Source organism: Trachypithecus francoisi, unplaced genomic scaffold (assembly GCF_009764315.1).
Source record: "Trachypithecus francoisi isolate TF-2019V2 unplaced genomic scaffold, Tfra_2.0 Lachesis_group11, whole genome shotgun sequence".
NCBI classification, from domain to species: domain Eukaryota; kingdom Metazoa; phylum Chordata; class Mammalia; order Primates; family Cercopithecidae; genus Trachypithecus; species Trachypithecus francoisi.
In genome coordinates, this window is record NW_022681456.1 from 127,280,903 (window position 1) to 127,297,456 (window position 16,554).

At 40.2% G+C, this 16,554-nt stretch overlaps 1 protein-coding gene across 1 annotated transcript in view; it reads right to left on the reverse strand.

The window, feature by feature from the left end:
• Nucleotides 1-453: 453 nt before the first annotated feature.
• Nucleotides 454-16,554, reverse strand: part of NDUFA9 (NADH:ubiquinone oxidoreductase subunit A9) — a 38,694-nt gene continuing 22,593 nt past the window's right edge. Inside the window, exons 9-11 of the mRNA XM_033223158.1 lie at nucleotides 5,334-5,429; nucleotides 2,332-2,398; nucleotides 454-750 (exon numbers count right to left, since the gene is read on the reverse strand). Coding sequence (XP_033079049.1) covers nucleotides 580-750; nucleotides 2,332-2,398; nucleotides 5,334-5,429 — 334 coding nt within the window. The 3' untranslated portion in view covers nucleotides 454-579. The remainder of the gene's footprint in view (nucleotides 751-2,331; nucleotides 2,399-5,333; nucleotides 5,430-16,554) is intronic.

The window sequence follows — 16,554 nt, forward strand, 5'->3', positions numbered from 1 at the left end:
GGTACTAAAGGCATGGGGTTGGCCTCAGATGGCTCAGATCCAAGAAGACTGTGGAATTACTGGAAGGGGTTTAAGAATCTATGGACAATGGTTTTCTATGTATGTACTACTAGTTTTAAAAGGCATATGGACATTATTAAAACGAATTTTAAAAACACCTTCGGTGTAAACACATTTGGGTTAGGGGATACTGCATGCTCTCTCATTTAAAGGAGATTAAAAACAATCACATATCACTTGGGGTCTTTACAATATTCTGACATTAGAAAGGTTCCTTGTCTTCTAGAACGTATGCTAGAAGTGGTGTGTCATAGGAAAATCCAAACTCTGGCATTTCAGAGAATAAACAGTATATATGTCATTATGAAATATGTATGTTTAACAAAAATTATGCTCAAGTTCTAAATGACTGCATTTCTCACTCTGTAAATCAAGAAAGAACATACTGCAGAATTCAACCTCAAATGTTTTTAATAGTGGAACTGTGTACAGGATCCTCTAAAGAGACGACCTGGCTGGGTGCTCAAACCACATGGGCTGACCCCAAAGACACCAAAACCAAGAGCTGCTCAGGAGGCACTAAAAGTCGACAGTCTTGGCCGGCTTCACATCCTCGATTTCGGCAGACAGCCAGCGGTAGGTGCGGTGGCGGCGCAGCACCTCGATGGCCTTGAGTTCCAGTGGTGTTGCCTGAATGCCAACGTCTTCTAAGCCAGGCAGGTGAGGCAATTTCATGTCTGTGATGTGCATCTTTGAATAAACAAAGGACCGCAGACAATGCTGAAAACTGGCCGCGAACAAAGTGCTATCCTAGCAAGCATGTAAACATTCAGGCTGGCACGAGTCCTAGTATGGAGACTTAATTGCTTTCAAAGAATATGTGGCAATGTTCGATTCATGCAAATCACTATACAAGTAGAACACAGAAAGAGGGCTTAAGACACCCAAAGGGCAAGATCAGCAAGTATGAGATTGAGGTCCCCAGTGGGAGCCACAAGCACAGGATGTTGGCGGTACAGGAGCCATTCTATATACAGATTTCAACAGAAATGAATCTAGGGCAGGGAAGCACAAGTCACCACACTTGCCAGGGAGGCTTCCCAGGAGGGTTGAGGAATGAAATCAGGGCTAAAGCAGAGCCAGTCCATTCCTCAGTTCTCGCATGCCCCTGTTTTCTGAGCATGCGCGTTCTGACTCAGTTTTAACTTTGAATTTAGGAGATAACACAGCATTTGTTCCTTGCCCATTAAAAAAAAAAAATTAACTTTTTGGCTCCAGCTATGCTCAACCTGGTTGACTAATGCTCACTGTAGAGCTAGAAAACCAAACCCATCTTGTTTATAGGGAAAGACAATGAACTGTCAAGTTTACAAAGATCCCAGATTATTCCAAACCCATTCGCACCTAGAGCAGCATCAATCCCTCATCCTACCCACCTGAAAGTCTGCAATTATTTTACCAGAGGGCTGTAAGCCAGTCTGCAAACCAAATCCAAAACCACTCAGGCCACTGTGTCAACACTTTCTCAATTATAAATGTAAGAGACACTTTAGTGTAAGATAAACTGAAGTGTCTGACAACCAGTTCTCCTGCCTGATCTTTCACAAACAATGTCTGAAGAAAGTACGCGAGCTGCCCACTTTCTCACGTTCCCTAAGCACTATTTTCTCATCTTCTCTACACTTTAGGTTTTAGGTAGCATTCAGGGGAGAATGTGGCTGCTTCTTGTCAATATATGGTCCATAGGTCATCAAAGGTAGATGTGGTATTGGTATAGTATTTTTATTTTATTTTGCATCCTCCCTGGAAGCAAATGCACAGGCACATGACATGAGGTCTGAGAACTGACTATTGGATGTGGCAGCAAGGAGATTGTGGGTAACCTTGAAAAGAGCAATTTTAGGGGAGAAATGAGAATAAAAGTCTGACTGGAGTAGGTTAAAGAAAGAATGAAGAAACTGTCAACGGTTTCTTCAGGATGTTAGGAGGAAGTCAGGAGGAGTTAGGATGTGAAGGGACACAACAGGAAAGTAGCTAGAAGACTGATGGGAGGAAGAGAGGCTTTGGCAGGGGAGCTGTGAGGTAATTTTGTGTGTTGACAGGAATGATCACGCAGAGACAGAAACACTGATAATGACGGACAGCAGGCATGGAGGAGCCGCCCCCTGGAGCAGGGCAGGCGGATGAGTTTCAGTGCTTAGCAGAGAGGCTGACTGCAGACAGCAAGAACAGCAAACAGACAACAGCCGGGAGACAAGCAAGCAAGCAAACCAAAGTAAGTCTAACTTCCCATCATCTGCCCAGGCAGATGCTTTCCACACATATACTCACCCGCTCCACTTTATCCCTTGTTATCCAGGGCTCAAAGGGGTTTATTTCAAAGACTCTTGCCACCCATCTGGAAAAATAAATATATAAAGCACATGTGATAAGCATCTCTCTGTCCAAGATGCAAGCTAGCCTGTAAGAACTACAGGAAGACAGACTGCTGTAGAGCAGTCTGAACTGATTTTTTTTTTTTTTTTTTTTAAGAAAATAACCAACATCCTGGCACCTCGACCTGTGAGGCTACCTCTGCTTTTTGGTCCACCTCCTCTCAAGCCAACCCAGTTGGCTGCTGTAACTGCTGGTACACTTTGTTCTCCTCCAAAGAAACAACAGATCTTCAACTAAAAAGAATTAAAACCAACAAACAACAAAGGAAACAGAAAAACTCCCATATTCAATCACGTCTGTGAAATTCAATCTAATCTAAACCTCAGATATTCAAATATGCTGCCTTTACGAACACAGGGCAAGCTGAATGGTGTGTAAAATATAAAACGTACTCCCTAAAAGCTGGGGCCCTTGAGGGAAAAAACATCCAAAAGCAAGGAGAAGGTAAAAATCTATGGTTCAAATCAGGACGACAATATAAAACCCCAAACGAGAAAGGCCGCCTGTCTTCATTACTGCCATCTCTTCACTACTAATGAAAACGGAAGGGCTCCTTACATGCCACTCGAGCTCCCACCATTGGTTACCTCATGGCAGTGGCTTTTTCTTTTCTTTCCTTTTTTTTTGTTCTCTTCTTTTTTTGTCCCAGAGACAGGGTCTCACTATGTTGTCCAGGCTGGATTCAAACTCCCGGGCTCAAGTGATCCTCCCACCTCAGCCTCCCAAGTAGCTGGGACTACAGGTGTGCACCACCGTGCCCAGTAGCAGTGGGTTTTCAACTAGCATCCGAGGAACACTAGGAATTTGCCGGGGCCCCACGGAGTCCTGGGGGGCCAAGGGTTTGGGAGTGCATGTGCTGAGTATCATCCATCACTGCAACCAGACCAGCTCTTTTATTGGATTTACCCAACAGGACTTGATGTAAAACTTCAGTGAACACAGGATTCCACAGCTGTTTAAAGGCTTGAAAAACAACATTCTAATGCATAGTATAAATAAATGAAAAAGGAAGCTGGTTAGAATTTCTCCAGCAACATAGAAAGCCTCAGATTCCTCAATGGCAGAAAAAAATAATTTATTGGGCTGACATAGCTTAATAAAAACACTCACTACAAACCTCTAACTCTCTGTGCCCTCATCCTACGCTAACAGATCACTTCAGGTCTCTATCTAATCTAAACCTCAGATATTCAAATATTCGAGTGTCCTCAGTGGACCATGTCATGGACATACATAAGCCAACTCTAACTCAATTTTATGTACAACCACGAAAGTGCCTCACTTCAATCTGGCTTATATCCCTTTCACGGCACTGAAGTCATAGTCACAAATGGTCATTTGTAGACATTTTTTTTGGTCCTTTATCTTATTTGACTCTTCTGTAAGACTTCATTCTACCAATATCAACAGAGTGCCTACTGTGTACCAGGCATTGTTCTAGGGGCTTGAGATACATGTGAATGAACAGCAATGTTCCCCTTCTTACAACATCGATTCCCTCCTCAAAATACTCCACTCCCTTTGGTATCTAGAATTCCAAACTCTCGTTTCCCACTTAAATGTCTGATCCCTTCTTTTTGGCCTTCTTGTAAGTTTCTCTTACTCTGTGGCCTCCTCTTCCACTCACTCCATATACTCTCCTTACTTACTTATAGATAACTGTGATATTAAAGGAGATAAAGTAAAGAGTCTGAAAGGTACAACACTCAATAAATATTGTTATCATGCTGCATTCTAGTGGTCTATTTTTCTGGTACCCCTGTTAGACCATAAGATTTTTGAGGGTTTATTGTAATATTCTGAGTACCTAGTACATTATCTAAGACATAGTAGGCATTCAATAAATATTTGTTGAATGAATGAATGAAAACCCAAATGAAGATCAATTTGTGGCCAATGGATGTGACAGTCTCCTTAACCAGACCACTAGGGCGTGGCAGGTAAGTCCAAGATTTTATTTTATTTGGTTCAAATCAGGACAACAATATAAAACCCAGGACGAGAAAGGAGCTCCCTCCCATCAACAGTTACCTCAGGGCAGTGGCTTTTCTTTTCTTTCCTTTTTTTTTTTTTCCAGAGACAGGGTCTCACTATGTTGTCCAGGCTGCATTCAAACTCCTGGACTCAAGTGATCCTCCCACCTCAGCCTCCCAAGTAGCTGGGACTATAGGTGTGCACCACTGTGGGCACCAGCAGTCCCCTAGGCCGGAGTGCAGTGGCACAATCTCAGCTCACTGCAGCCTCGAACTCCCAAGCTCAAGCAATTATCTTGCATCACCCCACCTCCACCCCAGTAGTTGGGACTACAGGCAGATGCCACCACATCCAGCTAATTTGATATTTTTTGTAGAGATGGGGTTTCACCATATTGCCCAGGCTGGTCTCGAACTCCTGGGCTTAAGCAATCCATCCACCTTGGCCTCTCAAAGTGCTGGGATTATAGGCATGAGCCACCACTCCCAGCCAAGTCACAGATATTTAATCGACAAAGAGAAGTGAACTAAGAAGCGGGGAAAGAAGGGAAGGCGGCCACAAATCCAAGTCTGAATGAGCCTGACTCCTTTCCCAACAGCATCATCAAGTTGATTTAATAACGAGCGACATGCAACACAGGGGAACCTGACTGCCCCTTACGTATGTGCCCAGCAAGATATTTCTCCAAAATGAAACTCAATGCTTTTAAATTGGAGAAAGTGAAAAACTGCAGATTTAATCTCCCAACACATTTTTTTTACTGACACGAATCTATTTCTGCATCTTCCCTATGCTAATGTCATCATACTAGGAGATCTGGAGACTAGCCCTTCACACACCCTATAACCCTAAGGGAGAACGTTAGGACCAAGTGTGTGGAGTTAGCTTTTTCACAAGTCACGCAAATGGAGCACTCTACTTACCGATAGGCAAAAAGTGGCAAGGGGAATGGGAGGAACAATCTGTGAGCCACAGCAAAGATGTACTTCACCAGGTGAAAGAGGAGGTACCGATTTGGACTATAAAAAGACAATACACAGTTCTTTCAAGTACATGCTTCTCACACACTTTCCTTTATAACAAAATCACATTTTTCTTATAAAAAAGGAAACATATATGGACTGTAGTAGATACAGATTAGCACAAAGAAAAATCACCCATAATCCCATTATGAAAGATAGGTAATGTATTTCAAATATATCCTTCTCATCCCCTCACATATACACATTATTTTGGTTTTAATAAATACACAATCCATTCTATTCTGTAATGTCTTTTTCATTTAACATTATATCATAATTGTCTTTCCACGTCGTTAAATATTTTATTGCATGTTTCATGACTGCACATATTACGCAGCATATAATCACAAGTATTTTATCAATTGCCAGTTTTGAGATACTTAAACTATTAAAAATCTTTTTCTTTTATAAAATAATGTTTTAATGAACATTCTTGTAATAAATATTTGTACTTATCCACGATTATGCATTGTGAATATATTTGTAGAGGTGGAACTGAGTCAATGTAGACGTTGAAATTTTAAGGCTTTTATTGAATACTTCTAAACTGCTTTTCAAAATGGTTCTATCAATTTATATAAAATGTTAATAAGAATGCCCCCTCCACCCAAAATGAGTTGTCATAAAAAAAAATTTCTTTTTTTTGCCAATCTGCTAGGTTAAAAAAAAAAGGTATCTCATGTTTTAATTATGTCTTTAATATAAGAGATTATTTCTTCATGACTTTTTAGTTATTTATACATTTATCTTTTCTTTCCTCCTGGAGTCCCTGTCTATAAAAATAAATCATAAGAATTCTCTATATTTTAGTGATATTGTTGGAAATACCTTTTATTGTTTGTATTTTACCTTTTAGTGTTATTTACAGTGTTTTGTGCACATAAAATTTTAACTCTTTAATTTAACCAAAACTACTGATTTTCTTTATGGCTTGGATTCATAGTTAGAAAATTCCTCTGCAGTGACATAAATGTCCACATATTTTGTCTAAGGCTTATAAAAAAGTTTTTTTTTACTATAAAGTAAGTTCATTCTGTGATATATTTTTGTACATGATATAAGGCAAACATGTAATTACATTTTTCCCAAGATGTAAGCCAATTGCTTCAATGTTATTTTACAGAATCTTTACTATACTGCTTCTTTCCCTATATTGAAATGTCACCCTATCACATACTATATCCTTACATATAATGGGACTGTTTCTGAACTTTCTGCTCTATTCCATTAATCTGAATAGTTCTGTACGATTTTAACCTAGCATTAGTATCAGTGCTTATAATACATTTTAATATTTCTTTACCCATTTCCTAATTCATTTGCATGTTTCATGATAGTAAATCTGTGACAACCAAGAGCTGAGTGAAGGTAATTCAGTGAGAACCTCATTATCCTGACATACTTTACTAAAAAACATGAAACTATCAGCTAGGAGAAACATCAAAGGCCTTAAAGTAGGGTTCTTCAAATTCCAGAAGGATTTGTAAGGATCATTACAGGATCCATAATACATGCTACGCCAAGAACAACTTGAATGTTTATGATGACAAACAAAACTGGTATCATGGGTAAACTAATACTACATAATAGGTTTCCTCTTCAGCTGTTTTGAAGCACTTTGCGTTCCATTAAGTACAACTGGAACACTAGTTTCAGTGCCCTTGCTCACAGCCAAAAGTACCTTGAAGCCCGCATCCCTCCAAGCTTAGATTTCAAGGCTCAGCATTACAGTTATCCCTCTGCAAATATCCTCAGTAAAACCTTGTCTCCCAGGCCCGTACCCATTATACTTGCTAAGCAAAACTCTTACTCTGGTTAATCCAAACATCTGCCTTCTCTGAGCCTGAAACCCCAGAGGGACAAAACTGTAGACAAAATACAATTGAGCTGATTGACTTCACCTTATTATTTTATCAGTAATTTCAAATGGAACACTCAGTTCCGCTTGGCAATCCCACATGTTCTCCTAGGAAATGCTCTTTCCTGTTCTCCCAGGGCATACTTTCTATCTTCTCTGTCCTCAAATTTTCCACACACTTTTCTGACCCACTCCATCCTGCCTTTTAGCTAACCTCACACTCCAACAAGAAAAGATACTCCTTAAATTCCCACAGCCAAACCTACCTGCATCTGCATATATCCTTGAATTCTTTTCCTCGTTAAAATTGAAGAAATGTTTGCCTTTTACAAAGGTCAAACCCTCATTTGCACTCTGTATCCAACTCCTCTCAATTCCTGAAGGACTTTGCTCCTTTTTTGTCGGCCCCATCTCCTGAGTCATCAAGCAATATCTCTTTCCTGGACCATTCTTACCAATTTATAAACAAGATGTACAATCTTCCAAATCCAGGGTGGTACCTCCCTTGACAAGACATTCATGTTTCATAGCCTCCTCTTTACCGCTTTCTTTTGCTCCCTTTTACAGGGAAACTTCTCCAAATAGTTACCTAACTGTTGCCTCCACTTCCTATCCTGCCATTCAAATCCCACTGCAATCCAAACTGCCCTTTGCCCAATGTTCAAATGAGATCATTAAGATGACCATGAATCTCTGTACTGTCACTCAATCAATCTCTGGCAGCACCCAATACAGTTACCAACTCCCTCCTTCTGGTTTTCTTTCCAATTCACTGGACTTTCCTTTTTGGTCATTTATTTAAATTATTTTGCTTAATTATTACTTATGCATCTCGTCACTAATCTATAAGCTCCACAAAGGCAGAAATCTTACCCATGCTATTCACTATTGTGGCATAATTTACGCACATTAGAATTCATCCATTTTAAGCATATAATTCAATGATTTTTCATACATTTACCAAGTTATACAATCATTACCATAATCCAGTTTTAGAATATTTTTCTTACTCTAGTAAGATCCTCCACAGCCATTTAATCCTGGATTTTACTCCTAGGCTCAGGCAATCACTAATCTACTTACATTTGCCTTTTATAGATACTTCATATAAATGGAATGTGAACATGTGATCTTCTGCGTCTAGTTTCTTTCATTTACTATGTTTTTGAGGCTCATACATGTAACATGTCAATATTTCATTCCTTTTATTGTTGAACTTCTATTATATGGGAATGCTACTATGTTTTATTTCTCCTTTCATCAGTTGATGAGTATGAGAGATGTTTCCAATTTTTAGCATTTATGATAATGCTGCTATGAAAATCTAAGCGCTAATCTTTGTGTAGACACATTTTCACTTCTTTTGGGTAAATACCTAGGAGTAAAACCAACAGGCCATATAGTAAATTTATGCTAACTTTTTAAGAAGATGCCAAACTGTTTTCTTTTTTTTGAGACGGAGTCTGGCTCTGTCGCCCAGGCTAGAGTGCGGTGGCCCGATCTCAGCTCACTGCAAGCTCCGCCTCCCAGGTTCATGCCATTCTCCTGCCTCCGCCTCCCAAGTAGCTGGGACTACAGGCGCCCGCCTCGTCGCCCGGCTAGTTTTTTTGTATTCTTTAGTAGAGACGGGGTTTCACCGTATTAGCCAGGATGGTCTCGATCTCCTGACCTTGTGATCCGCCCGTCTCGGCCTCCCAAAGTGCTGGGATTACAGGCTTGAGCCACCGCGCCCGGCCGCCAAACTGTTTTCTAAAGTGGCTATACAATTTTACATCCCTACCAGCAATGTATGAAGGTTCCTATTACTCCATGTCTTCATCAACATTTGTTATTCTCTCTGTGAACTGGTATCTCGTAATGGTTTTGATTTGCATTTTCCGTAATGACTAATGATATGGAGTATCTTTTCATGTGCTTTTTAGCGATTAAGTACATCTGCTGATCTGATATGCCTGCCTATTCATGTCTTTTGCTCATATTAAAAAATGGATCATCTTCTCATTGAGTTCTAAGAGTTCTTTGTATATTCTGGATAGTAGTCCTTTATCAGATATGTAATTAACAAATATTTCCCCCCAATCTGTGACTTGTTTTTTCATTTTCTTAATGGTGTCTTTTGAAACACAAGAGCTTTAATTTTGGTGAAGTCTAATGTATCCAATTATTTTTTATTTTATGAAATATGCTTTTGATGCCATAGCTAAAAATTTTCTAGAACCCAAGGTCCTAGATTTTCTATTTTCCTTCCAAAATTATTATAGTTTTATAACTCTTTTATTTATTTTTTTACATTTTTACCAATTGAGAATTTTTTAAAATTTTACTTTAACTTCTGGGGTACACGTGCAGAATGTACAGGTTTGTTACATAGGTATACATGTGCCATGGTGGTTTGCTGCACCCATCAACCTGTCATCTACATTAGGTATTTCTCCTAATGTTATCCCTCCTCTAGCCCCCCACTCCTGGCAGGCCCCGGTGTGTGATGTTCACCTCCCTGTGTCCATGTGTTCTTGTTGTTCAACTCCCATTTATAAGCAAGAACATATGGTGTTTGGTTTTCTGTTCTTTTGTGAGTTTGCTTAAAATGATGGTTTCCGGCTTCATCCATGTCCCTGCAAAGGACATGAACTCATCCTTTTCTGTATACTGGCTGCACAGTATTCCATGGTGTATACATGCCACATTTTCTTTTATCCAGTCTATCATTGATGGGCATTTGGGTTGGTTCCAAGTCTTTGCTAATGTGAATGGTGCTGCAATAAACATACGTGTGCATGTGTCTTTATAGTAGAATGATTTATAATCCTTTGGGTATATATACTCAGTAATGGGATTGCTGGGTCAAATGGTATTTCTACTTCGAAATCCTTGAGGAATTGCCACACTGTCTTCCACAATGGTTGAACTAAATAATTTACACTTCCACCAACAGTGTAAAAGCGTCACTATTTCTCCACATCCTCTCTAGCATCTGTTGTTTCCTGACTTTTTAATGATCGCCATCCTAACTGACGTGAGATGGTATCTCACTGTGGTTTTGATTTGCGTTTCTCTAAAGACCAGTGACGATGAGCTTTTTTCATGTGTGTGTTGAGCTGCATAAATGTCTTCTTTTGAGAAGTGTCTGTTCATATCCTTCGCCCACTTTTTGATGGAGATTTTTCTTGTAAATCTGTTTAAGTTCTTTGTAGATTCTGGATATTAGCCCTTTTTCAGAGAGATAGATTGCAAAAATTTTCTCCCATTCTGTAGGTTGCCTGTTAACTCTGGTGATAGTTTCTTTTGCTGTGCAGAAGCCCTTTAATTTAATTAGATCCCATTTGTCTATTTTGGCTTTTGTTGCCATTGCTTTTTGTGTTTCAGTCATAAAGTCTTTGCCAATGCCCATGTCCTGAATGGTATTGCCTAGCTTTTCTTCTAGGGTTTTTATGGTTTTAGGTCTTATGTTTAAGTCTTTAATCCATCTTGAGTTAATTTTTGTATCAGATGTAAGGAAGGGATCCAGTTTCAGCTTTCTGCATATGGCTACCCAGTTTTCCCAACATCATTTATTAAATGGAGAATCATTTTCTCATTGCTTGTTTTTGTCAGATTTGTCAAAGATCAGATGGTTGTAGATGATGGATCTACAGATGGATGTAGGCGTATTTCTGAGGCCTCTGTTCTGTTCCATTGGTCTATATACCTCTTTTGGTACCAGTACCATGCTGTTTTGGTTACCGTAGCCTTGTAGTATAGTTTGAAGTCAGGTAGTATGATGCCTCCAGCTTTGTTCTTTTGGCTTAGGATTGTCTTGGCTATGTGGGCTCTTTTTTGGTTCCATATGAACTTTAAAGTAGTTTTTTTCCAATTCTGTGAAGAAAGTCAATGGAAGTTTAATGGCGATAGCACTGAATCTATAAATTACTTTGGGCAGTATGGCCATTTTCATGATATTGATTCTTCCTATCCACGAGCATGGAATGTTTTTCCATTTGTTTCTGTCCTCTCTTATTTCCTTGAGCAGTGGTTGGTAGTTCTCCTTGAAGAGGTCCTTCACATCCCTTGTAAGTTGGATTCCTAGATATTTTACTCTTTGTAGCAATTGTGAATGGGAGTTCACTCATGATTTGGTTCACTCATGGTTTGTCTGTTATTGGTGTATGGGAATGCTTGTGGTTTCTGCACATTGAGTTTGTATCCCGAGACTTTGCTGAAGTTGCTTATCAGCTTAAGGAGATTTGGGGCTGAGAGGATGGGGTTTTCTAAATATACTATCACATCATCTGAAAACAGAGACAATTTGACTTCCTCTTTTCCTAATTGAATACCCTTTCTTTATCTTGCCTAATTGTCCTGGCCAGAACTTCCAATACTACGTTGAACACGAGTGGTGAGAGAGGGCATCCTTGTCTGGTGCCGATTTTCAAAGGGAATGCTTCCAGTATGATATTGGCTGTGCGTTTGTCATAAATAGCTCTTATTATTTTGAGATATGGTCCATCAATACCTAGTTTATTGAGGGTTTTTAGCATGAAGGGCTGCTGAATTTTGTCGAAGGCCTTTTCTGCAACTATTGAGATATTCATATGGTTTTTGTCATTGGTTCTGTTTATGTGATGGATTACATTTATTGATTTGCGTATGTTGAACCAGCCTTTTATCCCTGGATGAAGCCGACTTGATCACGCTGGATAAGCTTTTTGATGTGCTGCTGGATGCAGTTTGCCAGTATTTTATTGAGGATTTTCGCATCAATGTTCTTCAGAGATATTGGCCTGAAATTTTCTTTTTTTGTTATGTCTCTGCCAGGTTTTGGTATTAGGATGATGCTGGCCTCAAAAAATGAGTTAGGGAGGATTCCCTCTTTTTCTATTGATTGGAATAGTTTCAGAAGGAATGGTACCAGCTCCACTTTGTACCTCTGGAATAATTCAGCTGTGAATCCATCTGGTCCTGGACTTTTTTTTTTGGTTGGTAAGCTATTACTTGCTACTTCAATTTCAGAACTTGTTATAGGTCTATTAAGGGATTCAACTTCTTCCTGGTTTAGTCTTGGGAGGGTATATGTGTCCAGGAACTTATCCACTTCTTCTAGACTTTCTAGTTTATTTGCATAGAGGTGTTTATAGTATTCTCTGATGGTACTTTGTATCTCTGTGGGATCGGTGGTGATATCCCCTTTATCATTTTTTATTGCATCTATTTGATCCTTTTCTCTTTTCTTCTTTATTAGTCTGGCTAGCAGTCTATCTATGTTGTCAAAACAAAACAAAACAAAACAAAACAAAAAAACAAAAAAACCCAGCTCCTGGATTCATTGATTTTTTGAAGGGTTTTTCGTGTCTCTATCTCCTTCGGTTCTGCTCTGATCTTAGCTATTTCTTGCCTTGTGCTAGCTTTTTAAATTTGTTTGCTCCTACTTCTCTAGTTTTTAAATGTGATGTTAGGGTGTCGATTTGAGATCTTTCCTGCTTTCTCTTGTGGGCATTTAGTGCAATAAATTTCCCTCTACACACTGTTTTAAATGTGTCCCAGAGAATCTGGAACATTGTGTCATTGTTCTCATTGGTTTCAAAGAACATCTTTATTTCTGCCTTCATTTCGTTATTTACCCAGCAGTCATTCAGGAGCAGGTGGTTTAGTTTCCATGTAGTTGTGCAGTTTTGAGTGAGTTCCTTAATCCTGAGTTCTAATTTGATTGCACTGTGGTCTGAGAGACTGTCATTTCTGTTCTTTTGCATTTGCTGAGGAGTATTTTACTTCCAATTATGTGGCCAATTTTAGATTAAGTGCAATGTGGTGCTGAGAATAAATTATATTCTGTTGATTTGGGGTGAAGAGTTCTGTAGATGTCTATTAGATCCGTTTGCTCCAGAGGTGAGTTCAAGTCCTGGATATCCTTGTTAATTTTCTGTCTCGTTGATCTTTCTAATATTGACAGTGGGGTGTTAAAGTCTCCCACTTTCATTGTGTAGGAGTCTAAGTCTCTTTGCAGGTCTCTAAGAACTTGATTTTCGAATCAGGGTGCTCCTGTATTGGGTGCATATATATTCAGGATAGTTAGCTCTTCTTGTTGCATTGATCCCTTTACCGTTATGTAATGCCCTTGTCTCTTTTGATCTTTGTTGGTTTAAAGTCTGTTTTATCAGACTAGGATTGCGACTCTTGCTTTTTTTTTTTTTTTTCTTGCTTTTCATTTGTTTGGTAAATATTCCTCCATCCCTTTATTTTGAGCCTATGTGTGTCTTTGCACATGAAATGGGTCTCCTGAATACAGCAAATTGATGAGTCTTGACCCTTTCTCCAGTTTGTCAGTCTGTGTCTTTTAACTGGGCCATTTAGCCCCTTTCCATTTAAGGTTAATATTGTTATGTGTGAATTTGATCCTGTCATTATGATGCTAGCTGGTTATTTTGTCCATGAATTGATGCAGTTTCTTCATAGTGTCAATGGTCTTAAGAATTTGGTTTGTTTTTGCAGTGGCTGGTATCAGTTGATCCTTTCCATGTTTAGTACTTCCCTCGGGAGCTCTTCTTGTAAGGCAGGCCTGGTGGTGGCAAAATCTCTCAGCATTTGCTTGTCTATAAAGGATTTCACTTCTCCTTTGCTTATGAAACTTAGTTTGGCTGGATACGAAATCCTGGGTTGAAAATTCTTTTCTTTAAGAATCTTGAATATTGGCCCCCATTCTCTTCTGGCTTGGAGGGTTTCTGCTGAGACATCCACTGTTAGTCTCATGGGCTTCCCTTTGTGGGTAACCTGACCTTTTTCTCTGGCTGCCCTTAATATTTTTTCCTTCATTTCAGCCGTGGTGAATCTGACAATTATGTGTCTTGTGGTTGCTCTTCTCGAGGAGTATCTTTGTGGTGTTCTCTGCATTTCCTGAATTTGAATGTTGGCCTGCCTTGCTAGGTTGGGGAAGTTCTCCTGGAGTATTCCAAATTGGTTCCTGGTTCCATTCTCCCCATAACTTTCAGGTACACCAACCAAATGTAGATTTGGTCTTTTCACATAGGCCTATATTTCTTGGAGGTTCTGTTCGTTTCTTTTCACTCTTTTATCTCTAATCTTGTATTTTCGCTTTATTTCATTGAGTTGATCTCCAATCTCTGATATCCTTTCTTCCACTTGATTAATCCGGCTATTAATACTTGCGTATGCTTCACAAAGTTCCCATGCTGTGGTTTTCAGCTCCATCAGGTCATTTATGTTCTTCTCTAAACTGGTTATTCTAGTTAGCAATTCATCTAACCTTTTCTCAAGGTTCTTAGCTTCCTTGCATTGGGTTAGAACATGTCTACTTCTGTCAAATCATCAAATTCATTCTCCATCCAGTTTTGTTTCCTTGCTGGCAAGGAGTTGTAATCCTTTGGAGGAGAAGAGGCTTTCTGGTTTTTGGAATTTTCAGACTTTCTGCACTGGTTTCTCCCCATCTTCATGGATTTATATCTACCTTTGGTCTTTGAAGTCGGTGACCTTCGGCTGGGGTCTCTGAGTGAATGTCCTTTTTGTTGATGTTGATACCATTCTTTTCTGTTTGTTAGTTTTCCTTCTAACAGGCCCCTCTGCTGCAGGTCTGCTAGAGGTCCACTCCAGACCCTGTTTGCTAGGGTATCATTGGCAGAGGTTGTAGAACAGCAAAGATTGTTGCCTGTTCCTTCCTCTGGAAGCTTCATCCCAGAGGGCCCCTGCCAGATGCCAAACAGATTTCCCCTGTATGAGGTGTCTGTTGGCCCCTACAGGGACATATCTCCCAGTCAGGACACATGTGGGTCAGGGACCCACTTGAGGAGGCAGTCTGTCCCTTATCAGAGCTCAAATGCTGTGCTGGGAGATCCGCTGCTTTCTTCAGAGCTGCCAGGCAGGGACGTTTAAGTCTGCTGAAGCTGCACCCCCAACTGTCCCTTCCCCCAGGTGCTCTGTCCCAGGATGGTGGGGTTTTATCTATAAGTCCCTGACTGGGGCTGCTGCCTTTTTTTCAGAGATGTCTTGCCCAGAGAGGAGGGAATCTGGAGAGGCGGTCTGGCCACCGTGGTTTTGCTGAGCTGCAGTGGGCTCTGCCCAGCTTGAACTTCCTGGTGGCTCTGTTTACACTGTCAGGGTAAAACCACCTACTCAAGCCTCAGCAATGCAGATGCCCCTCCCTCCCAAGCTCATACGTCCCAGGTCGAGCTCAGACTGCTGTACTAGCAGCAAGAATTTCAAGCCAGTGGATCTTAGCTTGCTGGACTCTGTGGGGGTGGGACCCACCAAGCCAGACCACTTGGTTCCCTGGCTTCAGCCCACTTTCCAGGTGAGTGAAAGGTTCTGTCTCACTGGCGTTCCAGGTGCCACTGGGGTATGGAAAAAAACTCCTGTGGCTAGCTCAGTGTCTGCCCAAACAGTTGCCGTTTTGTGCTCGAAACCCAGGGCCCTGGAGGTATGGGCACCAGAGTGAATCTCCTGGTCTGTGGATTGCAAAGACAGTGGGAAGAGCACAGTATCTGGGCCACAGCGCATGGTACAGTGCCTAATGGCTTCCCTTGGATAGGAGAGGGAGTTCCCCGATCCCTTAAGCTTCCCAGGTGAGACGACACCCCACCCTGTTTTGGCTCACCCTCCTTGGGCTGCACCCACTGTCCAACCAGTCCCAATGAGATGAACCGGGTACCTCAGTCGGAAATGCAGAAATCACTCGCCTTCTGCATCAATCTCACTGGGAGCTGCAGACTGGAGGTGTTCCTATTCGGCCATCTGGCCAGCAATCCTTGTTTTATAACTTTTACACTGAAGTGTCAGAACTATTTTAATTTTTTCATGTACAGTGCGAGGTAGGAGTCTAAGTTCATCTTTTTTTAATGTGGATATCCCAAAACCATTTGTTAAAAAGACTATCCTTTCCCCTTTGAAATGCCATACCACCTTTTCCAAAAATCAGTTGTCCATAAAGATTTATTTCCGAACTGTCAGTTCTGGTTAATTCATCTATATGTCAATTTTTATGTCAGTACCACACTATCTTGATAATTACAGCTGTTAAGTTTCAAAATTATGAAACTTAATGGTTTTGTCTATTGTGGATCTTTGCATTACCATATAAATTTAGAATCAATTTATCAACTTCTGCAAAAAAGTCTGTTGGAATTTTGATAAAATTAAGTTGAATTCGTTGATCAATTTGAAGGAACTTATCATTTTAATCATACTGACTCATCCAATCCATAAACATGGGATGTCTTGTTGCTTATTAGGTATAATACAACAAATTTATTTGTTAAATTTACACTTAAATATTCTATT